This window comes from Actinia tenebrosa, unplaced genomic scaffold, assembly GCF_029948245.1.
Source record: "Actinia tenebrosa isolate PJP-AT-01 unplaced genomic scaffold, QUT_ActTen_1.0 PGA_scaffold10__47_contigs__length_13832649, whole genome shotgun sequence".
Classification (NCBI taxonomy): domain Eukaryota; kingdom Metazoa; phylum Cnidaria; class Anthozoa; order Actiniaria; family Actiniidae; genus Actinia; species Actinia tenebrosa.
Genome location: NW_028292570.1, coordinates 10,459,149 through 10,485,279, shown reverse-complemented (window position 1 = coordinate 10,485,279; position 26,131 = coordinate 10,459,149). Strand labels below are relative to the sequence as shown.

General features: G+C 36.8%; 2 protein-coding genes and 1 pseudogene across 2 annotated transcripts; 1 reads left to right on the top strand and 2 right to left on the bottom strand.

The window, feature by feature from the left end:
- Nucleotides 1-2,904: 2,904 nt before the first annotated feature.
- On the bottom strand, nt 2,905-6,304 carry LOC148912999 (uncharacterized; annotated as a pseudogene).
- A 2,406-nt stretch (nt 6,305-8,710) lies between these two features.
- Nucleotides 8,711-12,916, top strand: LOC116289690 (uncharacterized). Its single transcript, XM_089026374.1, has 3 exons — nt 8,711-8,827; nt 11,134-11,795; nt 12,793-12,916. The coding sequence occupies exons 2-3, from the start codon at nt 11,158-11,160 to the stop codon at nt 12,914-12,916; spliced, it is 762 nt and encodes a 253-aa protein (XP_088882500.1). The 5' UTR covers nt 8,711-8,827; nt 11,134-11,157.
- Nucleotides 12,917-23,963: 11,047 nt separating this feature from the next.
- LOC116307002 (uncharacterized) lies at nt 23,964-25,462 on the bottom strand. Its single transcript, XM_031717144.2, has 2 exons — nt 25,067-25,462; nt 23,964-24,965 (listed from the first exon to the last, which is right to left on the bottom strand). Exons 1-2 carry the CDS (start codon nt 25,359-25,361, stop codon nt 24,082-24,084), a joined length of 1,179 nt encoding a protein of 392 aa, XP_031573004.2. The 5' UTR covers nt 25,362-25,462; the 3' UTR covers nt 23,964-24,081.
- Nucleotides 25,463-26,131: the final 669 nt, after the last annotated feature.

Genomic DNA, 26,131 nt, shown 5'->3' with positions numbered 1-26,131 from the left:
CAAAAGTGAGGAAGGGGTCTGAACATACAACTCAGTACAATCTAAAATAACTCTGGTGGTTGGGTACATGTCCTTAAAAGACTGTGGCATGTACTCATCTATTGCCTCCCTGGACATCCAAACTGGCTGGGTGCCAAGGATAAAATATTAATAATTAGACCAAGTGGTCACTTTTCTGCTAACAGATGATGTGCTAATAAGAAATCTATCGGCCAAATCTTGTTCAAACAAACCTAGTCTTAGTCTAACTAAAAACAAAAACAACTCATCAATCAAAATCATAGTGCGAGCTGAAGGCCTGCTTTTTTGAATACCAGCAGAATAAACATACTTCATGTACTGAGCAGAAGGTGTGACAAAATCATAAAAACTGTAAAAATGATTATAGGTAGCAAAACCAGTGTAAAACTTTATGAGGTCATCATCAGAGGAAAATCTTTCTATACCAAACTTGTGCAATTTTAAGGCTGCAACTTGGGCTCTGAGGGCTTCTATTTCAACTTGAGCTGCACCATATGCTGCTCTCAGGGCCTCTGTTTCTGCTTCAACAGGAGTTCTTTCAGGCTGTGGTGCTGCTTCAGAATCAGGACAGGGCTCAGGTACATCAGGTACATTATTATCATTCTCATCCTCACTCTCGTCAGTCTGAGTCCCACTAAAACAGAAGTAATAAGTAAAATTAATGGCAAAGACAGCACTCTGAATGAATTATCATTATTTTCCCTCATAACAGTCATATCCATACAATTTATTTGTTGGATTTTTCACAACAGTAAATTAGGCACATTTCCTTTCTTATATATAAATATATATACCTGTCAACTTGTCGAATCAATTTTCTCCTTTGAGTGGTTTTACCAGACCAGTCGAACATTGTAGGAACGACGCCAGGTTTGAGAAGTCTTTTTCCTGAGTTGTTTGGGGGACGGTAATCACTGTCTAAGAAATGTTTCGAGCAAACCCTCGTGCTGTGTGTTATCTGAAAAGAGACCAAAACTATTATTATCTTACTGAAGAAAGCAAAGACCATTCAATTTTTCATATTTTAACTTACCTTGAAATAGGGTCCTTCGTCTCGCCTTACTTTTGTAATCCAGGCACTTCTTAGTGTTGCGTCTTTAGGGAATCGATGAAAAGAAAGTGCTGGGTTGTAGCGCGAATCTCCATTACACAAAGGAACACTGCAGTGAAATCGTGTCTTGGACTCAGTGCTTCCATGGTCCGTATTCGAGGTCTCGTACGTCATATACTCAGCTAAAACGCAATAAATATTGAAACAAAATTAAAATATGCTCTTTGCATATCAATATTAACAAGTTTTGACACGGGAAAACGTGTCAAATGTGCTGTGCACATTGGATACTTTGAATAGAGTACAAGACTATTTGGGATTTAGTCATTGTAAGACAGAAGAAAGTCCGTGGATTCGGTTTGAATATTTTTTTACGGTCAAATTGAACCAGCATAGACGAGTCTTGTTCGCAAACCCCAAAGCAAGCCTCCGTCTCTCTGAGAACCAGTGTTATGGTGGCTCCATCGGCTCAAAAACACCACACAAAACATTATTGAACAGAAGATTCTCCATTTACAGAAAAAGTTTGGTCTCGAAAATTTACCTCAGAATACCCTGCCAGCAGAGTCTCCTTTACCTTCCCCCGAGTGAGAGAAAGGAAAGAAGACTCTTTCCTTTCTCTCACTCGGGGGAAGGTAAAGGAGACTTTGCTCGCAGGGTAACCTCAGAATGGAAACATTACGAAAACGTATCTCTTTCCCTACACTTCGTGGGGGCGTGGGTGTCACAACATACCAAATTTTCACTATGACATCATATCACATACTGCATCAACGGTCAGATGATTTATCTTTGGCTTTGAAAATGGGGTCACAGGCACCCCTGAGCCCCCTAGATACGCCAATGTTAAGTTAAACAAATTTACACGTTAAAGTAAAAAAATGTTCAAATTGTAATCATAGCTAGGGACAGTTGATGACAGCTAGAGATAGTTGAAAATAGCTAGGGACAGTTGATGACAGCTAGGAGCAGTTGAAAATAGCAAGAGATAGTTGAAAATAGCTAGGGATAATTGATCATAGCTAAGGGATAGACGGTGGCCGATTGGGACAAAACAATATTACAATGCATGTTACAAACAAAAAAAACACACATACATACAAGATTACATGTTTAAAGACAAAATTACAAATTTGAAAACAAAACTTCAAATCTCAAAACAAGTTTTCAAGTTGCAAAACAAGAATACAAGCTGCAAAACAGAAATCTACTTGTCTCAAAACAATATTACAAGTTTGAAAACGAAATAACAAATTTAAAAACAAAACTACGCGTCTCAAAACAAGATTACATGTTTCAAAACAAGATAACAATTCTCAAGACTACATAACAAGCTGCAAAACAAAACCTCAAGCTGCAAAACAAGATTACAAGTTTAAAAACAAAATCACAGATTTAAAAACAAAACTACACGTCTGAAAGCAAAATTACACTGTCACAGAACAAGATTACGAGTCTCAAAACAACGAGACAGAAAATAACGAGCAGGAAAACAAAATTTCAAGTTGCGAAACAAAACAAATATTAGGAGTTTCAAAACAGGGTACACAAGAATGAAACCAACAAATCTTAAAACCGTTTTACAGAAGCTATAACAAAATAAACAATTCTATAATTTAGTGCTCGAAAACAAAATAAAAAGGATGGGAGCTCGGCTACCAAGCTCCGAAACAGCAAGCGTCGCGTTGATCAGCAGAGTTTTGTTGTGCCGAGTGCTGTTTAATCCTGCCATCGTTTTCAGGAGGATGGTTTTCTTCCCTCATTGTTGCTTATTCCTTGTGGTCTTTTCAACGACCTGTTGTTCTCTGGACGCTTTACCGCCTTCTCCATTTTTAACCACCTGTACTCATCTTCAAGATTGTATTGTTTGTTTCTGGAACAGTGGCTACTCCTACGGAAGCATCATAAGGTTTCTTTCCGCTTGTTACGGAGTAAATATCACTCTAAGGCAAATCAAATATTTGATAAATCACAAGTACCACCTACGAAGAAGAGGAAATCGGAGCAATAGGAGGGATATAGAAAATGCGATAAACGCGGAACTTAATGGGCCTGGAAGGTTAATGGGTTATAGGGCGATGACTAGATGCCTTAGAACCAAATACAAACTTAGGGTTTCTCGAGACGCTGTCATGAATATTCTCAAAGAAATGGACCCTAGTGGAGTCAAAGAAAGAAAGAGAAGAAAACTTCGTAGGAGAGTTTACCGCTGCCCTGGCCCCAATAACACTAGGCATATAGATGGTTATGATAAGCTGTCTCCCTTTGGTTTTGGGATAAGTGGATGCATAGATGGTTATTCTAGAAGGATGATATTCTTGCGAGTGTCATATAGTAACCATGATCCCTCCATAATTGCTGGATATTATATGAGTGGAGTAAAGCAACTGAAAGGTTGTCCAAAATGAGTGTGGTCAGACTGCGGTACTGAAAATGGCATTGTAGCAGCACTACAGCAAGTTTTTCATGAAAATTCGACTACCGGTGGCCAAAGTTATGGACACAGATATATTTCGTCTACTGCTAATCAAAGGATAGAGGCCTGGTGGTCTATTTTCAGGAAATCTCAGAGCAACTGGTGGTTGGAACTATTCAAAGATTTGAAAGAGTCTGGATCATTTTGCAATGGTAATATTATTCATGTTTACTGTTTGAGGTACTGCTTCATGAATATCATACAAAAGGAATTGAACTCTGTGGCAGCCAATTGGAACGAGCACAGAATTAGAAAAAGTAGTACAGCTGAGTGTCCTAATGGTATTCCTGACGAACTATTTTTTCTTCCAGAAAACTCAGGTCAGTATATACGTATTGGGTATGAGGTATTGGGGCGAGGAACCCTGTTAGAGTCACTCCCCTTTTAAAACTTCTGGATAGATCCGCCCCTGATACAGATGAATTAATGAATGAATAAATATATAGATGTATGAATGAATTGAATGGTAGTAAATGAATGAATAAATACATAAGTACAGGTGAATGAATGAATAAATGAAGTGCAAAAATTGAATTGAAAGATTGCTAAATAAATAATATTAATAAGCACCCAACAGCAATTTATGAAACAATGGATTGAAAACATAGAAAATAATAAATAGCAAAGGTTGTTTGCAACACTCTAACTAGCTCTTGGGTTACCTGTGCATAATTAACATAACACATGATGGCGGACGAGTCGAGTTTTTATCACAATTGTAAATTTTCTCGCGCGCTGATTGGTTAAAAACGTCGTAAATAAGAGGCCATACCAACAAATGGCGTCATGCAAGATTTCGTGCAGTCTATTTCCTAGAGTTTTGTGAGTTTTGTAGTAAAAAACAAATTTACGATGGTTTAGCGTGGTATGTCCTCTTATTTACTACGATATGACGCCAAACGTTGGTCAAAATTAGTTATGGACCCACTCGGCTTACGCCTCGTGAGTCCATAACATTTTGACCAACTTTTGACGTCATATCGTGGTAAATAAGAGGACATACCACGCTCAACCATCGTAAATTTGTTAAGTTTACTGAATGTCGGAGGAAAATAAAACATCATGAGTTTTTAATTTAAATATTAATGAAAATTAAAATAAGAAGAAAGTAATAAACTTCAAAAATAATAAACAAATTGCCATGGCATTGCATTGACTGGCCCGAAAATTGCTGACTTCTGATGCTTCCCTTTGAATGATTTAATTCATTGTTATATGGAATTAAAAATCATGCAGCTTAACTAGACTTAATGTTAGTAAACTATAATGATGAAAAGGTAAATTATACACCGTGAAAAAGATGAAAAAACTTACTGACGTGTCGGACGCTAGTCCTTTGTCGGAGTAAAAGAGAAAGAAGTGGTAGAAAGGAGTGTATAGATAGATATAAGACAAAAGAAACCAATGAGAACAAGGTAGGCAAGGAAACAAAAACAAACAATTAAAAGACAAAAGAAAAGGTTAGTTGAAAGTAAAGCGTTCATTAATCCTGTTGGGACTAAGAGTGCCCAATAGGTGAATTAAGCCGCATTTCTTTGGTCTTGCAACAATCATTGTTGCCGTTAATCAAAGAAAGACCGAAAACAATGAAGTCAGAAAGAGAATGGTTAGCTAGATTAAAATGGCGGGAAACTGGTTTGGTGGGATCGTTATTGCGAATATCATAAAGATGATTGCAAATGCGATCACCAAGACGGCGGCCAGTCTCGCCCACATACAAAAGATTACAGCGGGTAGATTTAATACAATATACAACATTAGAAGTATGTACAAACAAATTGGTCAGTGATTTTAACAGTGGATTTAGGACCGACAACAGAAGTGTGAGAAGCTATGTGAGGACTAGTGTAACAACATTTACGAGAACAGCGAAAAGTACCAGGTTCTTTGTTGATCTTTGGGTAATTATCATTATAACTTCATTAATAACTCAATTATCTGAAATCACAAAATTAATAAAGTTGTACCTCACTGGTTATTCCTTCACTAGAACCATCTTTTTCTTCTCCTTCTTGTTCTTGTTCATCAGAATTAAGAATTGCTGAATAAATTAACCATGAAAAATAAAGTTATCCAATGCATGTTATATAACTGTATATAGTGATGTAACATGTATCAGAAAACATAGGTGCCACAAAAGTACTGCAACTATTGCACTCACCATCATAGTGTTTTTGTTTGCATAAATACAGATTTATTCTGTTATATGGTTTACCAAGAGATTCCTTGTATTCTTCAACACAGAAAAGTTATGTAGTTCCTGGAACATGTAAAACCACATCCATATCTGGGTATAACAGAATCCACTCAACATCTGGATTCCTTCTCAATGTTTGGTTATGAGCAAGTTGTTTCTCTACTGCAAGTTGTTTGGCTGTAAGAGCTGAATCTGATTTCTTGACTGAAACTGGTAGAGTTGATCCTCTTCTAATTTTAAGCTCCCTTGAGTTGTCCACAAGGTCAACAAGACCCACATTTATCTATTAAAATAATCATAATTAATATATATCAATAATAATAATAATAATAATAATAATAATTATTATTATTATTATTATAACAATATTTGGTTATATTACGAAATATATTTACCAAAGAAGAAATGTACTAGTTAGTTGTTTCCTCTGCCAACCCAAACCCCCACGCCACCCCCTCCATCATCCATCAACCGAGCGGGAGAAATTACTGGGCAATACCAAGTAACCATCACAAGCACCTTATTTTCACTCTAGCACCTTATTTTCACTTTGGCCCATGATGAGGATGGGGATCGGAGTTTACAGATGAGTTACCCATTGTCCCCTCGTGGGTGGTGGAAACGCGGGCCGTGGAAACAACTAACAACCAAGCGTAGCAAGTGCGGCGATATGCATAGGCCTTTTTATATAACCAGCTGGAGGAAAAGGAGAAGATTTATAGTGGTAACATCAGCTATGTTTCGAAATTCATCAAGTTTACGGAACCGTATGCAAAGTTAAACTGTCAAATGCAGACAACAAGTAGCCCTCACCTTAACTGGTTCTTTGCTCTTTTTATTTAGGTCGGCTTTTGTTTTAAAGTGGCCAGATCTTTCTTTTTCCTTTTCCTTCTTTGCTGCTTCAAATTGTCTTGATTTTAACTCCATGAATTGATCAAAGCTAGGCACAGCAGCAGCTTGACCGTCTACAGCTGACGATCCACATGAAGTGCAAAACTTATCATCGTTGCCTATTTTCTTGCCACACTTGCTACAAAACATTCTGCAGGTGTCATTAGGCTAAACATAAAAAGAAAAAGGATGAAAAAGATTAAAATATAACTTTTGTTGAGCCAAAGAATAACAAAAGTTTGGAAATCGTTTCGAACGTTCCTTACCTTTCGCCGGGTTCTGCCAATGACTTATTAGTTCCTGGAATGTACGTGCTACACGTGAATATGTAGATTAGTTAGAAGAGCCCGCGGTTCTCCTGCAGTATATACCAATATAATTTTTAATCGTTCAGAGTTTTTGTTTTAGTACTGGTATTATTTTGAAAATTGAGTTTTGTTTTTATAGTTTTGACTTTTGTAAATGCGTTTTCAGATCTGAGTATTTTTAGATTGTTTACTTATATTAGTGTTTTTTCATCGTTTAATTTTTGTATATGTTTTTTGTTCTAAACTTTGTTAAAGTGTTTCGAAATTTACTGTTTTGCTTTGCTTTACTTGTTAACTTATTTTGATACTTGTTAACTTGTTTTGATACTTGTTAACTTGTTTTGATACTTGTTAACTTGTTTTGATACTTGTTAACTTGTTTTGATACTTGTTAACTTGTTTTGATACTTGTTAACTTGTTTTGATACTTGCTAACTTGTTTTGATACTTGTTAACTTGTTTTGATACTTGTTAACTTGTTTTGATACTTGTTAACTTGTTTTGATACTTGCTAACTTGTTTTGATACATGCTAACTTGTTTTGAGACTTGTAATATCGTTTTGTCCTAATCGGCCACCGTATATTTTAGATCAATGACGCAGTAGAAATTCCTTGCCCGCCTCCATTCAAGATTACGGCATGAAATACGTTTTTGTCATGAAAATATTCGACTAGAAATAAATAGGTTTTGCTAATCAAACCTAATATCATTTTTCTTGGTAATAAAATAATATAAAACTCGTGCGAGTACTATTTTACATCAACGACGCAGTATAAATTCCTGGCCTGTCCATTTACAATATTTTGTTTACGTAACTAATTCGAGTTGTATCAAAAAACAAAAATCGCACTTAAAGTTTCTAATTTAGCTCCAGTTTCTAATTATCTGCTTAGAACTACCAAATTAAGTTTAAAGTAAGTTGGATTAAGGCACTCTTACCACGAAAACCACATATGTTCAACCTCTTTCACCTCCTCCGTGTCCCGATCTTACAGATCTCAACATGCATTTTCACCTCGTGTTTCACCAATGTCAATCATGACGAGGTCCACCAATGGCATTCGTAACACTAAATTCCGATCATACCTAACTCAACAAAAACAAATGTACTGTGCCCATAGGCACAGCACAAAAAAAGAACTGCCTCATATATACTGTAGATCTTGGCTATCCGGTGTTTCACTGATATAACACCTCTAGCTACGCCGAGAATATAACAAGCACAAGAGGTAGTTTGTTCGGACTTAAAATGGCTTAAACTCGGCGATGTTTAGCAAAACCATAGTTAAGAGTCCGAAAATAAACTCGTATGATATAGTTGTAAGTATTTGTATGAAATAATCAACACTAGTTTCTGAAATAACAGAAAACTCATGTAAACAACTTACCCGTGAAATCCGCCATTTTCACGTGCGTCTCACCCTCGACGCTTCGTCTTCAAGTCGCTAAAAAACCTTCTGTTTTTGATTTGAAACGTTTAAAACACGTTCACAAGATAGAAAAATATCTGAACAAAGTACTTCTGGAAAATCAACGGCTTTGAGAAAGAATATAAGGATAAAACATACACTATAGTTCTGGAAAGGTCACGCTCCGCTACTCAAACTCTTGTTGTTGTCAAGGGATGTCTGGAAAGCTTGCCCGCCAGAGGCTTGTTGCTATGGGGGAATTTGACACGTGATCTATTGTTGCAAAAGGCCTATTCATATCAAGATTTTAGCAGCCAATCAAAACGCACCATGATAACAATGCGAGCAACGCAATATAAAGCGCGAATGAAGGAAGAAATATAAGATTTCGCTGAATTGCTAGACGTACGACGGCCATCGTGTTTTGGCAGGGGTCTAGGTCGACCGGCAGGGTTTTCGTCGATAGAATAAGGTAAGAAGAAAAAAATAGACTAAAAGATAACTATATATACATATATAAAATTATATCGATCGAGTAAATCGTAAGGAAAAAAGTGAATTAGTTCTTGGATTTTTTGAACAAGATGGTAGCTTTATACGGCAACCATGGAATCCTTCGCTAGTTGTTTAAGCGTATTCGATTAATTGCGACAAGTTTTCTCCATCTTTTCTTCGCTAAGTTACCGTTGATAGAATTTGATGTAGAAACCTTTTCATTTTGATTTCCACCGACTTGTTTTAGTTTCTTTTTAAATGGTGCAATTTAATTTTTTGCAATTTCAATATGAAGGAAGCTGCATGTGCATGTCTTGTGGAAACCGCGAACTGTACCGAACAATCGCGCAGTCATCAAATTTTACTCCGGATGCAACTTTCAAAAATTACTTTGAAAACGGTCTGAAATTTATAAAATATTCGATGGAAAATAATTTGCGTAGTGCACCTTTTGCTGTTCATTAACCGCAAAGGAATATTCATTGGAGCGAAGAAGCATTGTCATTAGAGCGAACAGGCATACAATAAGGCGAACGGAGTCTCAATAGTGCGATGGAACTTTCATTAAGAAATTTAGCATTGAATTTGACAATCATGAATATGTTTGCGTAAGTTCATTAACGTTTTCAAACTTTCATTAGCGTTTTGGTGCAGACAATAAACCACAACACACATTTAATACAGTGTTTTGGACATTTATTTACGCAATACTTGCGATGAACGTTCAATCGCACTATTAAGACTCCGTTCGCCTTATTGTATGCCTGTTCGCTCTAATGACAATGCTTCTTTGCTTCAATGAATATTCCTTTGCGGTTAAGGAACAGCAAAAGGTGTAATGTTTAGAGCGCTGCTAGAGTTCCCTGACTCTGAGGAGCGATATAAAACCCAGCAGCAAAGCTAGGCAGTTTAATTTGATCGCGCCTTCATACATACATACATACATACTTTATTATTTGGTACCTCAATTTGATATTTACAAGTCATAGATATATAAATTAACAAGAATTCAGGCACAAGCTACCTATAATAATCTAAAGGTTAGCCAAGATAGGCAGCTAGCATATTTACAATAATTTCATAAAATTTGATTGTCGAGAGAGGTATATTAATTCTAATTACAATATAATTATATTCATAGTAGTAATAAATTATGCGTTCGGTGTGTATATAATGAAGTTAGAGAGAATAAGAGAAAAATATCAAATGCCCTTGGCAGGATTCGAACCCATAGTTATATTCATATAAGAAAAGCAAGAAATAACAGAAAACTCATGTAAACAACTTACCCGTGAAATCCGCCATTTTCACGTGCGTCTCACCCTCGACGCTTCGTCTTCAAGTCGCTATATTTGCATAGCCTATATGGATCTAATTGGATATCTTGGAAATTATATTAAGTTTAATTTTTAGAATATTTTCAATTTTTTGGAAAAGATAGAAAATATTCTAAAAATTAAACTTAAAATATTTTCCAAGATATCCAATTAGATCCATATAGGCATTGTAAATATGAATAGTAATCTGCATTTTCATGATTTTTAAAGATGTTTCGGTACGTTTTCAAACGGCTTGTTTAAAAATCCAAGATGGCGATCTGGTTGTCACGTGACTTAGTTTCCATGGCAACCAAGGCTTTAAGGTTCCTTCTTTTCACAAAAGACATTAACTTGCCAAGTTTGGGTAAGATTCGTAGAAAACTGGCTATGAAACAGTTTTTCATCTGAGAGCCATGCCTTAATGATGCTGAGCGACAGTTAAACAACACCACGAGGTTAAGTTGTCTGTTGCCCCGAATATCTCGACCTGGGGTGGTTCCTTGGGGGCGGTGGGAGTAGCCCCAATTACTTCAGTTTTTGTCCTTTTTATTTATGTATAATAATTGTCTAGCTTAGAATAATCCAATAGTAATTATGTCAATCTTATTTCTTAATATGTCTAATTTATTTTATAGCTTCATAGTTTATCGTAAATTTATCTTGTGTGTATGTTATTGTAAATTAGATAGTTTTATCGATAGGTGAAGAGCCACCTCGTGGATTCTATTGATTAAACCATTATTATTATTATTATTATTATTATTATTATTATTATTATTATTATTATTATTATTATTGTAACACGACAGTAACCACATGCATTCCTGGGGTACTTCAATTATTTCATTATACCTTAATTAACACTACCATAAATATATATTGTTCAATATAAAATGGCAGTAGCTACATGTAGTCGTAGACTGTGTATGTTTTTTAAAGTATCATAGTATTTTACTATTTTCAGGAAACAATTAATCCAGGAGCCACAATGGACCGAAATCATGATCAAAACGACATCGAAGCCGAAATCCGTAGAAACGAGGAAAGGATAGCGGCTTTGGAGAAAGATTTAAAAGAAAGTTTGCGCAGTAATAAAGATCTTAAAGATAGGATCAACGTTTTAGAAGAGAAAATACAAAAATTGAAAGATGAGAATAAATTGTTGACAAAACAGCGGCCAGAAATGGAAAAGAGAATGGAGAATTTAGAGAAAGAAATTGAACATCAGAAAGACGTGTTGGTTATTGTGCAAATTGGCACAGCCTTACAGAGAAATTTGTGCAAGTACGTCCTGGGAGAACACTTCAAAAAAAACTGGTTCTACAAGTTTAAAGAAATTTGCAATTACATCCAGAAAGATCTGAAACATGACAGGAAGGCCCAAGAGTCAGCAAGGAAGCGGCTGACGGAAGTAAAGAAAAAGATTCCTTGGGACCAACGTTTGGTGGATAGTCTTAAAACACTTAATGAAACAAGAATCGGCTATGCTCGTCCTGACCTAAGCAGCGAAATCATCCAACAAGCTACAGATTATTTGAAAGAGAAGACTGATATTTTGGACGAGGGAATGGTCGACAATGTTAACGAACTAAAAAAACGATGGAAAACATCCGAAGAATTGTTAAAGTAAGTTTGCATTTTGTACATAAGTTAATGCTTTTTAACAATTAGAATATCTCTGGATGCGTTATGATTTGTAAAACCTATTTTCTGGATGAAGTCTCAGGGGCGGATCCAGGATTTTGTTCAGGGACAATGTTAACCCAGAGAGGGTCCTTCCCCCCACCCCCAGAATCAAAGGGAAAAACATTATTTTGTATTGGTTATCTTCGAGGTTGGGGCACAAAGAGTGGACGCGCGTCTGATTGGACAAATAACAATTTACCAGAAGTAAAAGTACAAATCTAACACTTCATCAGTTTACGAGACAGTCATCTTGTATTTTATCATCGATCTAGCTGACTTAAGTTTTTACATAATGTAAAAATTAAGTATTTTATACTCAAAATGAATCATAACGTTGAGAAGGACGAGTTTGAGAGCTTTGTGTGCTGCTCAGCTTGTATTGAACGTTAGGTGGTAGACGAAAACGAAAACCAGCCTTTTTGTTGATACTATATATAACTAACGTTACTTATTCAGTGAAAATTACCAACTCGCTATCTATTATCGCTACTCTGTTGCTGGTCCAATACTTTGGAACTCTTTACCCTATAGCACGAGAAGAATTGACTCTTTAGATCTATTAAAGTCATTCCTGAAAACAATTTTGTTTCGTACAGCATATCCATAATATTTCCATAAAAAGTTTTCCTTTAACCGAAACGAAGTTGAGGTTATTATTCCCGATATTCACTGAGCCTGAGGCAAATAATTGTTTTAGTATAAATACACAGGTGATTCTTTCAAAAAAAAAAAAGAAGAAGAAAGAATATAAAAGACACATTTTCCCCCGGTAACAGCAACAAAGCGGCTGTCCGCCATTTTGGATTATCGCTCGAGGTGATTATCGTGTGATAATCTGAGTTTCTCGACCAATTAGCGCGCGAGATTTTCAATAATCACCTGTGTATTTATACTAAATATTTATATTTGCATATATTTTATCTCTCTCTGCCAGCAGGGCCGCTGGAGGTTCTGAAGATGGTCCTGAAGGCGGTACGATGAATTTGTCTACCGCAGGACAAAGCCAAGACACCTATGCCAGCAGGGCCGCTGGAGGACTTTACCTTGACACCAAAGCATAGGGTGCCAGTTACTCATGTACATGGCCCAGTTACCGATTGTGAATGATCGATGGTTTTGCATAAATACGAACACTTTTAGCTTATAAACAATGCAATTATTTTGGAAAGGATATGTCCTTCCAATTCACATACACACACACCAAAAAACAAAAAAAACAACAAAAAAAATTACGTATGATAATTTTACTCAGTAAAAATCCTATAATCTAGTATTTTTCAAATGTTATATTTGTCTTTCAATTCGACAAAAAACAGCATTCTGAAGAAGTAAAGCAAGCTTACAAATTTAACACTTATCAATTTCAAGCACTAAAGTAAGACTTTTTCAAAGTTTTAAAAATATATAGATCCCAATAAGCTCAGGCTGACCACAAACGTGCATCAAATATATATGCAAATATATAGATATAGCCATTTAAAACTATCTGAAAATAGTTACATCTTTGCCATGGCTCGCATGACCACGTAAAATGGCGGTCCTGTCTCACTTAGAGACGTTAAACATAGAGGGCGCCACAAGTTTACCAGTTACAACTGTCACGTGTCACCCTCTCTAAATAAATTCGTCAGTTCCATTTTTGCTTTCATTTTCTACGTATGCATGCTTATATATGTTTTTCAAATCAAATTATGAATATTAAATAGCTAAATATAGTTAGTCAGCAAAAAAGCCGGTAGCCGAAACCTAAAATGAATCTTTAAGGATCATGGGTAATAATTTCATAGCTTTTTGATGCAAACTGCGGCTGTTATATCACAGCACGGAGCAATAATCACAACAGAGCCCAAAGCTACACCTGTAGCGAAAGCCCAAAGATCGAACTAGAATTTGGTAGTTGATTTTTAAGGAGGGAGAATAACCTGAGAACCCGGATCTAATTTGTTAATAAGATATTTGACTATAGATTTACCTGGGACGAACTTAGATGGGGCTATGTATGGGACCCTCGTAGTAGGCCTAATTTCGACTTTTAATTCAGTTACACACACAAATTTCGTAAGATTTTAAATTCCAATTTTCTAAAATATACCTTCCACACTACTAAAACTTTTTTTCTTCAAGAACGAGTTACTCCGTTACTCGTTTTAGTAACACCCTATCGTGTGTATGGGAAACGTATGGTACTGACTTACAGCACTTTCACGGTCTGTGGTATGCCGTAATATTGAAATGGTTTCCCATGAGAATAGTTAGCGTGTTAGTGGGAATCATACGGTACTGACTTAAGCCCCTGTCACACGGTACAATTTCTCGTGCAACAGAGACAAGTCAGTGCACGAGCATGTCACACCTAATTTTTTTACAAAAGCTTATTAGCATATCAATCATTCCACTTCTAGTCTGCTACGGCTCGGACGTGTTCCTTCTAGCTCAGGCTTTACCAAGACTTCGAGCTTTACTGAGGCTTTGAACAATGTCTAATACTCTGGAAGTACCGCAGGACAGGGTCGTCGAAGCGCTTGGAGCTGTCCGAGGCAAACACAATGAAGAACCAGTTCAAGATATCCCGGGAAGATTTCACCGACCGGAGGGGCAGAATCTCCAGCGCTTCTTAAGGCAAATATATTTTCCTTTTTATCTTTTATTTTTTTATTTTCATATTAAACCCCGGTCAAAAGAAAAGTAGTTTATGGCCTTTCGCTTCGTGTGGTTGTGTTTTAAAACGGAGTAGTGGCGTTTGTGGAAATAAGTTTTGCCTTTTGCCTCTGTGGTTGTGTTTTAAACCCTTGAGCGGCGTAGTGGTCTTAGGGCGAATATTCTTTCGATATGTTCTTTGCGGTTGTGAAGCATTTTACATGTTTTTTCGTTTGTAAGTTTAATAATAATATTTGTGTTGTGGTAATTCATGCACACTAAGTTGTTCAAGGCCTTTTGTTTGCTTTGCGCACCGTTAAGCTTTCGCGGTCCCTCGTGCAAGTTATGCACGGGTTTTTCTTTCGTTTTCCAGGAGCACAAGGCTTTCTTAGGAGCATTTCATTTTGGTATAGCTGCGATAAAAATTGCTGTATTTCGATATTGGGTCTAAAACGTTTTTGCCCTCCCGATCTAGGATGACAGTTTGAAAAGGGAGTCTAATTTCCCAATCGGATTACTGGCGCTCAAGACTGTGATTCCCTGAGCCACTTCCTCCTCGTTTATTGTTTATTGTTTCTCTTTTTCTTTTTAGCTTGTTTTTCCTTCGCAGGAATAGACTCTGTTCTCTGTAGTCTGTTCTTCGCCCGTCAGTGACAGACACGCCGTCATTGGTGTGAGAAGTAATAATATATTATAGGGTGACCAAGTGGATGTTGAACGGCAAGAATGATGAAACTCATTGCAGGTCTTTTCCAAGATAGGTCGCAGGAAAATAAGTGAAACTAAAACTAAAACTTGAACTAAACAAAAACACAACTAAACAGCACAAAATCTGGAGCAGAACTGATTTATTCTTCAAATTACGAACGTGAATACTTACATCGTCATTCCAAATATGGCTAGTACAAACGTAACGCAACAAACTCGAATCAACCTTCAACCAGTAAGTTTTCAACCAGTATGTTTTCAACCAGTATGTTTTCAACCAGTATGTTTTCAACCAGTTTGTTTTCAACCAGTTTTCAACTTGGTTACAATAGATAATATTAGTTATCTAAAATATTAAAATGAATTAATCTTTATCAGACTGATAAAGTAATCAGAGAATCCGATGTAGGAAGGTCGCGTTTTAGTAGCCTTTTAATCCAAAGAAATCTGGGGTGAAATTGTCAATTTGTACATGTGTGTATTTAACAATAACTTATGTGCACTTTAAAACACAATCAATTTATTTTGCTCAACATATTTTACATTTAACTTTATACATATTTCATAATTATCGTTTTAGTTGTTGTTAGAGCCTAGTTTTAAAAGTGAATAAACTTTTCAATATTTCGTTAGTAAATACCACTTGTGATCTGCAGAACTAGTTTATTGGATGCAATATTAGAATAATGAAAGTAATTCAAAGGTCCATTCTTAGCCAACCTAAACATGTAAGAAGATAGATTGTGATATGATGCGGACTCTTGCTGACAATAACCGAACCTATTTTTATATTTTTAAGTGTTTACTTCTTGAAAATGAAACTTCTCCAAAAATGCAGCCTTGCAGGCCAAGATAGAACTACGAGGTTACAACTAGGAGCCAAATCATTTGATAGAATCTCAATATATTTTTCTTGGAATAGCGGAAGTTTCTATAGTCTCCTAGCAGCTGCTATCAGTGTTGCCCTATAGCTACGTAGTGTTTTAGAAATTCTATTCAAATTTTAAAACCACTGTAGTGCGCCCTAACTTGTGCCGATGATGAATTCAATGTCTTATTATTTTCTGCAAGGCTAAGAATAATGTCATTATTGATTTATTATGATTCTCGTTTAGAATAGTGGTCAGTTTCATTAAAAAGAATATAACGACCTATTTTTCAAAGCCGGAGATCTTGTTTTTAAGAAAAACCCAAGTAATGGAAAAATACTTAAGTTTCTGCCTATGCTGATGATAGTATTTTTCAAAATAATGATAAATGTGAATAGACAGCTATAGAACCGCAGAAACAATCTTGTGGGCGGGAAGGCATTTGATTGGAGCGGAGTGGTTCTATAAATGTTCTTGCAGCCGTATTGCCTTAATGAAATATGATGAAAGAAATAATAAGATGATAAGATTAATAAGATTTAACAATGGCTCTTTACATCAGAGAGCCGGTTCTTCATCCACTGAAATTCCAATTAATTTTTTTGTTGATTTCATGGAGGTAGGAAAACCAGAGAACCCGGGAAAAAATCCCTCACTTCTGGTGCTCTGTCCCGGAAGGCTATCAAGCATATTTGGATCATATCCTTTTTTTTTTTTAATGTTATAAGAGCCGCTGGATGATTGTTTTGTCTAGAGAAGGCGATGACTGTTAGTCGACCATCTTCGTTTTCAACGATTTCACTGATACAGCTTCTGAATGTTCTGATATCAAGTCGTGTTTGCCTTGCTTCATCTGGCTCCAAAATACTCTCTAGAAGCTTCCTATCACAATTTGGGGCCTGGCCATAGTATGTCTACAATGAATTGAACAATCAAATCATCAGTCAATCAATCAGTTAATCAATGAACCAATGAGTTTCTCAATCAATCCATCACTTACTCCCTCGATCAATAAATGTATCAACGATAACATTATGATATTAATTATACAGCTTCTCATTAATCCCATATAAGTAACTGTCCAATTATTTTCTTAATTGGACAGGTCTTGTTGATATGGGATTAATTATGCAGCTATATAATTACTAGGTAATGGGATTTCATGCTCCCCAATCAAGAAATAATTAGACTCGAAAAATTCCTCTGACTGCCAAATTGAACTCAGCCTACGGCCTCATCCAATTTTGTCAGTCCTCGGAATTTTCCTCGTCCAATTATTTCTTAATTGGACCACAGCATGGAGTCCTATTACATATACTAATGATACTTATGGTACAACGGTGGAGGCTAAATGGAATGCCTCAAAAGGACCTTCCATTGTCTTACAAAAACACAGAATATGGCAGTTATTCATAAAGCAATGGAAGGTCATTCATTTGAGTCATTCATTTTAGCCTCAATCTACATGATACATCCACAAAAGCAGCAGCAGCAAAATAGTAACAGTAAGGGGTTCTCACAAATTATTATTGGATCCCTCTATCCCCCTTCCCCCATTACTTTTATAACGGACCGTCCCTTGCTTTACACGATCGCGTTCCAAGCTATGATGGAAAATTTCCTAATTGCCAACAAACATGATTTGAGATCTTTCAAACTGATAACACTGTAGTTTAGAAAAGTATTCCAATCTACCTTTCAAAGTCAATTTTCGGGGCGAAAATGGAGGGATTTAGCTCTATACTTTGTTTGGGATACAATTTTTGTAAAGTGTAACGTTTAAAGATGCGATTCCAGACATAAATTTAAACATGATAGTTCCGAACGCGATCACGTAAAAGTAATGCGAAACGGATTACAAGATAGATCGCACTACATTTGCATTAAGTAAACATCATTTTTTAGGTTCGTTTACTGGATAATATCAAATTATATGTCTTTTAAAATTTTACTTCGATATAAAAACTATAACAGTGTAATATTATGATAAAGACAATAGTCTTAAACCTCACAGGTTTATTACTTGCAAACATGTTTCAGCGTAGCTTATGACAGTGTAAATTTTACTAGTAAAAAACGGTATTGGAGGGGCTTTAAACTAATCCTGAATCTATTCCTACTGACACACCTTTCACGCTAAGAAATTTATGATAAGCACTTTTCGAATTGCATTTCTTTTATCTGTCATAAGACACACTCAACCACAAATCAAATAGTTACATACCTCGACATAAAATGGACATTGCAATGTTGAGTTTACGAAGGTCAGCGCCATGGTTTTGATAGAAAATCAAGTGCAATTCTGTAAAGAAAGAGACAATATAATATAATATTCCAAATAGTCTGGTTGTCAACCTCTTTTTGTAATAGACGTCTTGGCTGGATAACTTCGGTAGCCGAATGGTTTTATGAAAGTCTAGATGCAAGACTAGAGATGTTTCATTCATTTTAGTAAAATTACAAACAGCAGTAACAGACATTATTTCAAAAGTTGACGTCATGTTACTAAAGAACGCATTGGCGCGCGCTACAGTTTTGCCAGAGGTTCGATTTTGGCATTCTTGAATGGAATGAAAGTTGTGTTTAACGTTTCCTTCTTCCTTAAGACTGGTGCACTATATATATCGCGGTGGAATATACCTTGATCAAATTACGCGTGCATTCTATGACTTTTGTTTCTTATTGTCTAGATATTTACTCTTTCTTTCTTTCTTTATTTGCAGACTATGCTTTTAAGGTGGCTGCCTACCTTTGAACATTTGATTTGAGCCCACAATGTGCGCGCGCTCAAAAACCGCTGAAAAATCTACAAGATTTTATCGAAGAACCATACGCGTTTTGAGCTTCAACAGGGCAAAACCCTCAAATTTTGCAATAAATAGCAATATAGCCCAAACTAAAACAGAATAAGGTAACCATAGAGTTTTGGGCAAATGGTACTTTGATAAGTAGTTTGCGCATATAATTGCGTGGTTGGCAAATTGCTAAACAATATAATACTAAAGTGTGCGTGTAATTGGTTGTCGGTCTTGATTTGCTAGTCTTGCGGTTGTTGCTGCTGCTGCTATTTCATGGTCCTTAATTAAGCTCTGCCGTTCTCTAATTATCCGAGAGTTTGAATCCAACTATGCCTTATTACTCGCTAGAATTTTTAGATACGTTAAGTATATGGAGTAGAGTGATTCTCATATGACCGTGACAGAAAATAGACCATTTAGTTTGTACTTTTTGATAAAGAACAAAAGAAACAATGGGTTTAGAGTGTACTACTAACTATTAGTTTGCCTATTCTTTCACGGTCATATGAAAATCACTCTAAGAACGACAAAATAGGGAAAACAAAATGATCTGTGCTATAACTGGCTTTTGACCCAGGCCTTAAGTACCTTGAGATTGCAAGAACGTTGTTACGAGAAAAAGAACATTCGAGCGGGATCGATTAGCAACGTTCTGGCAATTTTCCAGTTTCGAGTTCTATTTTGCTCTAAGTTAGCCTCATTAGCATGTAATATATTCTTTAGAACAAGTAACAGCCTGTGGTAATGACACATGAACAATACCACTGCACTAGATTAGGATTCCACGGCTTTTGCTCTCAGTTCTGAATATTTTACGCACAATCAGGGCTAACACAGAGCAAAAGAGAACTCGAAGTTGGAATATTAGGTGTAGACCTTTTGCGATACTGTAACTATTATTTGGCAACACTGGCTAGTACATTCATATCGTAAGATATAGCACCATACCTAATTTCGCTTTCTCTTAGGTGTTCGTCAAGTTCAGTTTTAAGTTTTAGAAGTTCTTCTTGGCTCTTTCTCCTGAAACATGCTGCCACGATGGGTATGGCCCTTTCAAGTTCTCGAATTTTCTTTCCGTACTTGTCGCAAGTCTGGCAGGTGTCGACTCGGGCTTTCCGGAATGAATACTGGTGACTCATTTCTTCAATAAAAATTTTTCTGAATGCCGAGTAACTGAGAGGTGCGCTTTTGTTCTTCATTTTGAGGCCATTGCTTTTAAGATCAGGATGCTGTTCTGTGAAATCTTTCCAAATGCCACTTAAGCTGTATTTAGGGTCAAAATATAATTTTGCAGTTCTTTGGCGCCTGTAATGACTTGGTCCAGGATTGTAATCTTTGATGAAATTTGTTACTAACTCGACGACAGCTGGAAGTAATCTTCTTGCATTGTTCTTGTGTTTCCCACGCTGATCGTGTTGCAATGTTGGATCGCCCACGTTTTGTTTTCTCAAAAGGACCCATATCTTTTTATCCGATATTGCAAACACCTTTTTAAAGGCAGTCTAGCAGACTATACCAAGGCTAGGAAGTGTGTAGATGATCTTATTCCGCCCACTAAATAGGGTTTGGACTTGAATGTTGCTCGCAATAGTGTAGTTCAGGCATTGGTAGTCTTGACAGTAGATACGTTGTCTTTGAAATTGAATTTGGGCTCTGGTAGTTCCACTAAGGCAAGCTTTCCGACAACAGTACAGAGTAGTGATTTGTAGGTTTCTGAAGGGGGCATTTCTTCTCATTCTCGATTTCCGTTTCTTAGCAAGGTAAACTTTCTTCATCTTGGAAGGTCGGCTACGAGTTCCCTTCTCCACAGAACTGACAGATGGCGCTTTGTTATTCTTGTGGAGCCATGGGTTATTAGGGTCGTATTTGTAAAGAAACTCTTTGGAACTCATCCCTGCAAACGGACTTGCCAAGTATAAAAAATAGCAGTAGCAGCAACAACAGCAACTGACAGAAATTCACGAGCAACAACGGTGAAACAACGGACAACAAAAGAGCAGTCAACGTCAGCCAAAAAACGCCAACCGCCTTCATTTGCAAACGTTCATTTGCGCGAGCTACCAGAGGCAAATGGTCAGAAGCCCCTTATTTGGTGGCAGAGCGTTGACACTGCAAGTGACCGACTGCTGTATGACCAAAGTTGTCGGGCCCTGCTGTCAGAGTTTTTTTTGAAAAAAAAAAAAAAACCGGTTCAAACGGTCGCACGCCCCTAGCTCCTGGAAATCAGCTTTATTGTTGAATAGGCTAAGCATGTTGAAATAAAGTTGATCATCACCATCATCAAACAATTAGCCCAACAATTAAATGGTTAATAAAAAAGAAAGAAAGGTTGGGTAAGGAATGAGGAATGGAAGGAAGGAAGGAGGGAAGGAAAAAAGGAAAGAAGATAGAAGGAAAGAAGAAAGGAAGGAAGGAAGGTAAGGAAGGAAGGTGAAAATAGTAAAGAAGGTTAGAATGAAGGACAGGAAAGAAGAAAAGAAAGAAAGAAGAAAGAAAGGAAAGAAAGATTGAAGAGAGAATGAAAGAATTGATTGAAAGAATGAGAGAATGAAACGGGAAAAGAAGAAAGAAAGATAAGGATTAATGAATAAAACAAAGACGGAAAAAATAAAGAAGGAAGGAAGAAAGAAGGGAAGGAAGAAAAGAAAAGAAAAAGGAAGACAGAACGAATGAATGAATGAATGGATGTAGGTAGGTAGGTAGGTAGGTAGGTAGGTGGCTAGGTTGGTAGGGGGTAGGCGGGTAGGTGGTTAGGCGGGTAGGTGGGTAGGTGGGTAGGTGGGTAGGTGGGTAGGTGGGTAGGTGGGTAGGTGGGTAGGTAGGTAGGTAGGTAGGTCGGTAGGTAGGTAGGTAGGTAGGTAGGTAGGTAGGTAGGAAAAAAACAAAGCAAAGAAAGAAATTAACAAAAAGGAAGAAAAAGAAAGGAAAAATAAAAAAATAAAGAAAAATAGATTGAAATGGCGCTAATATTGACAGCTCTCTAAGAATGAATGTCCATATTAAGAACAAACTTAACAAAGTATACACTAAGCTTTCCGTTATCAGCTGACGCATTAAAAATTTGATCTCCATCAATACTGCCGCGAAGCTATATAAGGCCTTTATTCTACCACATTTTGAATACTGTAGCCCTTTACTACTTGGAGTTGCGAATGGTTTGCGTGATAAGCTTGAGAAAGCAAATTGTTTTGGCTTAAGATCTGTTTTCAAAGTACCTCACGATTGTCCATGCGACGATGCTTTATACACTTGGTCAAGTTACAAACTCTTGAACGTCGTCGGTCATATTATTCTCTGTCCCTGGTTCACCAAGCCTTAGCCTCTACGCGTGGGCCGAATTACATCAAGGAACTGTTTCGTTTCAAATTCAACAAAGTCGCTATATATATTGCTTCTATCATTAGTTAACCTACATTTACTAATTCCAGTTATAATTATAACACTGTCCATTTTTCCACTTTCATTCTTTTTTGTATTATTAAGGATTCTCATTATTAATTTCTTTTTCTTTTTTGGGGAGTTCAGGGGGGGGGGGCATAAATAATTATTTTTTTTCTATCCACTTTTTGTCTATATGGTATATATATCTAGTTTTTCAATCATGTAGCATCGCAGTATTGTGATTTATAGTTTATATATTTTTAATCAGATTTTATATACACCTATTTGCAAGAACGTTGACATACGAAAATAGAACATTAGTGATTTAGTGGGATAGGAATTATATCAAAAAACAAAAGAAGATCACTGAAGCTGAACTTTTTCTTTTGACTTTTAATTTTTTCCTTTCTCGCTAAATTACTAATGTTCTAATATCGTATGTCAACGTTTTTGCAAGTAGGTGTATCTATCTATCTAAACAAGAAAGAAAGGAACTGAACAAGCAAAGAAAAATGTTGGGATCCCTGTGTAAGACGTCTAGTACGCATGTCGGAGAAGCTTTGCATAAAAAAATATTATTTTTTTGCTTTTCCTCTATTAAGTAATTTGTTGCTGCAGCGATATTTTCAAATCTCTATGTCTGTTAAGAAGATATACCACGTCACATTAGAAGAAAAAAACATGAATTACACTTATATTAAAAGGTAAGGTACAGACCTCTTCTAATTTTTTCATTCATCAATGCTACGAAACATTTTCCCTTTTAAAGCGTTGAAATAAAGCAAATTTTTCGTAGCATTGATGAATGAAAAAATTATAACCAGTTGACAGACAAAATTTTTCTTTTTCAGTGAGTTATGACATTCTTTGTGGTACAATACTTGCCATTAACTGGACCATGCAGTTTTAACGCGTTGAAATAAAGCAAATTTTTCGTAGCTTTGATGAATAAAAAAATTATAACAAGTTAACAGACAAAAAATTTTCTTTTTCAATGAGTTATGACATTCTTTGTGGTACAATACTTGCCATTAACTGGACCATGCAGTTAAGGCTGAAGGGGTTTCCTCTAGAGCTGCCCTTTTTTAAATCCATGTTTGATTTCTTCATTTTTTACCCAGAATAGATGATTTTCTATCAGTAAATTTGCATGAATAAGCCAATTGGGCCATGCATGGCTGGCCAAAACAATAATCGGTGCCTTTATGTGGGTTGCAGCTTTTTAAGTATTCTTGTTGGGTTGTTGGTCTCCAAGCATTTGCATGCTATGCCATTTGATTGACGAAATATTGTACTCTTCAAAGGCATAGAATCAGATCAGCCAAGCCTAGTTCTGACGTCAACACTTCCCCACTGCCTCTGCAAAGCGTTCCACTCTCAGCGCCAAGCTTGGCTTAAGGCTTTGTTTTGTTTTTGATTTTTGTTTTTGTTTTCCCAGGCCCAACACTCAGTCAGTGCATGCGCACTTGAAAAACTGACAAGATCATTAAGGTGAGAGACCCATTAGTGCTATATAGATGGCTGACATTTCGGTACCAAGGGTGGAGGGGGGGGGGGGAGGGAAGGTAGGGCGGAGCTAGGGGTGTGCACAAGGCGCCAAAACAGGAATTGACCTTTCACTTGGAAAGCATTCTAGTGTGAAATCCTGACCACCTAACCAAGCTCATGTTAGGGGGGTGGGGGGTTACCTTTTCATAAAACAGGTTAGATATATATATATATATATAAACATTTGCTGAGTTTTAAATAAAAACAAGCCTTATCATTGTACAACAAGATCCATCATCAATCTTTTCATCATAATTATTTCTTGCATACGATAAGTAAAGAATGTTATTTTTGTTTGTCACGCCTAAGCTCTTCAAAGAAATATCCACGAGGATATAGCTCAAAATTTGTCTCACTGTCTGAAGTCTCTCTTGAAAAGACATTCTGAATTTCATTGATTGGTGGAGTCATGACCCTTGTGGGTTTCTGGAACCGAGTTTCAGGAGTAGATGTCATCCTGAAGGTTCCCAGGGGTGAAGTGACAGGTGAAGGATGGTTATCAGATGTAGCCATTCCAGTCACTGGTTGACAAAGCTGATTGGGAGGGAAAGGTCGTGCAAATTGATTTGGCATTGTTGCTACGGGGCTCTCAAAATTGGGATAACTGTAATCTGATGTATTCTTCATCATGAATTTGTACATTGTTTGGTTTATCTCCATCTTAGCCATTAATCTGTCATGCAAAGGCATCTTTTTCAGCTGAGTTCCTATCAATTCTGAAAAAATGGTCTCTTCATCTTTGTCCTTCTCGGGTTCCTTTCTTTGGTCAAGTTTACTCCCAATACTCTTTATTAGTTCTATACCTGCACTTTCAAAGTCATCCCTCTTTGATCTTTTTATGTTTTTTGTTCTCCCTGTGGTCTTGGATTTAATAACTGTAGGTTCACTGCAGTCCGAGTCCAAAGAAGGATCAGTCTTATCATCAGAAGCTTCTTCTTCATCAATGTTGCTACCATCTTCAGACATGGAGGCAACCATATTCGATGATGAACGGCGTGGCTTGATATATTCGTCCAACCAGGCTAAATAGGGGAACATGTCACTTGTCTCGCTCTTGACCTCGTTGACAGTCTTTGTGTCTGTGCCACTCACTTTTACACACTGTAATTTCTTCTTATTCCTCGTGTAACGATTACGAAGGTTCTTAAATGCATTTTCGGCATCTTTCCCTATCAAAACATTGATGGTTAATTCATGATATTAAGCTTAAAACTTCGTATACTGAAGGATGCAAAATCACTAGAACAAAACAAAAACTTTTGCAGTTTACCTGAAGCAAACCCAACCGAGGTGGCAACGTCACTCCATGCAAGATCCTTTTTGTTTCGATCTTTAAAATCTTTCAAGGATTTATCAAAAAGAATAGGAAATCCACGTACAGTTTCTGCTAGTTTTTCGTCAATGAGCACAACACTCTCTTCGTCCGCCATTTTGTTTCTCACGGTAAGCCGGGTTGGTACCCAGTGTTCTGTGATTGGTTTAATACCTTCGCTTATGCTTGTGCTTATGTTTCTCCTATTTTCACTTGACATAAGGACAAGCATAAACATAAGAAAAACGAACATGTTGGTTTTCTTGTGTTTGTGCTTATGCTTGCGCTTATGCTTATGTCGGCACTGTCCTCACTAGCTTATGCTTGTGCTTATGCTTGTGCTTATGCTTGTGCTTATGCTTGTGCTTATGCTTATGCTTATGCCTAGTGAAAACCAGCCTATAATGGTAAATGATGCTCTCAGTGTATTGAAGGGTGGAGGAAACTTTGAAAAAACCTCTTGACTGATATGATATAGGTCAGGGTCAGTTTACTTACAACTCGAATCGGTTTCTACGAATGGGAGAAGAAAAAGAACCTACAGAAAAGTGGTTGAAACAAAGGAGAGACCCAACAAACTCTACTCACATGTGATGTGGAGTTCAGGAATATCTAATATTAACGACTTACCTTCGGTTTCCGCTATAAACCAGAACCTGGGAGCCAAGAATTAATCGTATTTTCAAACTTTTTTTTTTTTTTTTTAACATTGCAGGAGGATGTTCACCACCTCAACAAATAGGCCCCGTAGCTTTGCCTTTGAAGGAGCTTAGGATTTGCCGAGAAAAAGAAAACCCAGAACAACTAGCTGTCGAGCAAGAACTGCATTAACTCTTCTAAAGACAAACTCCACACCTCTGAGGTGAGTACAAAACAAATCTCTTGATGATGTAAAACATTGGTAATGTGATAAGGCTTCGCATAGATGTTACTAGTATTGTTATTGGTTTTGTTTGGTTTCGGTTTCCTCATCCCAGAATCCAATAGACGGTCATGAACACAGGAATCAAAGATATGGCATCC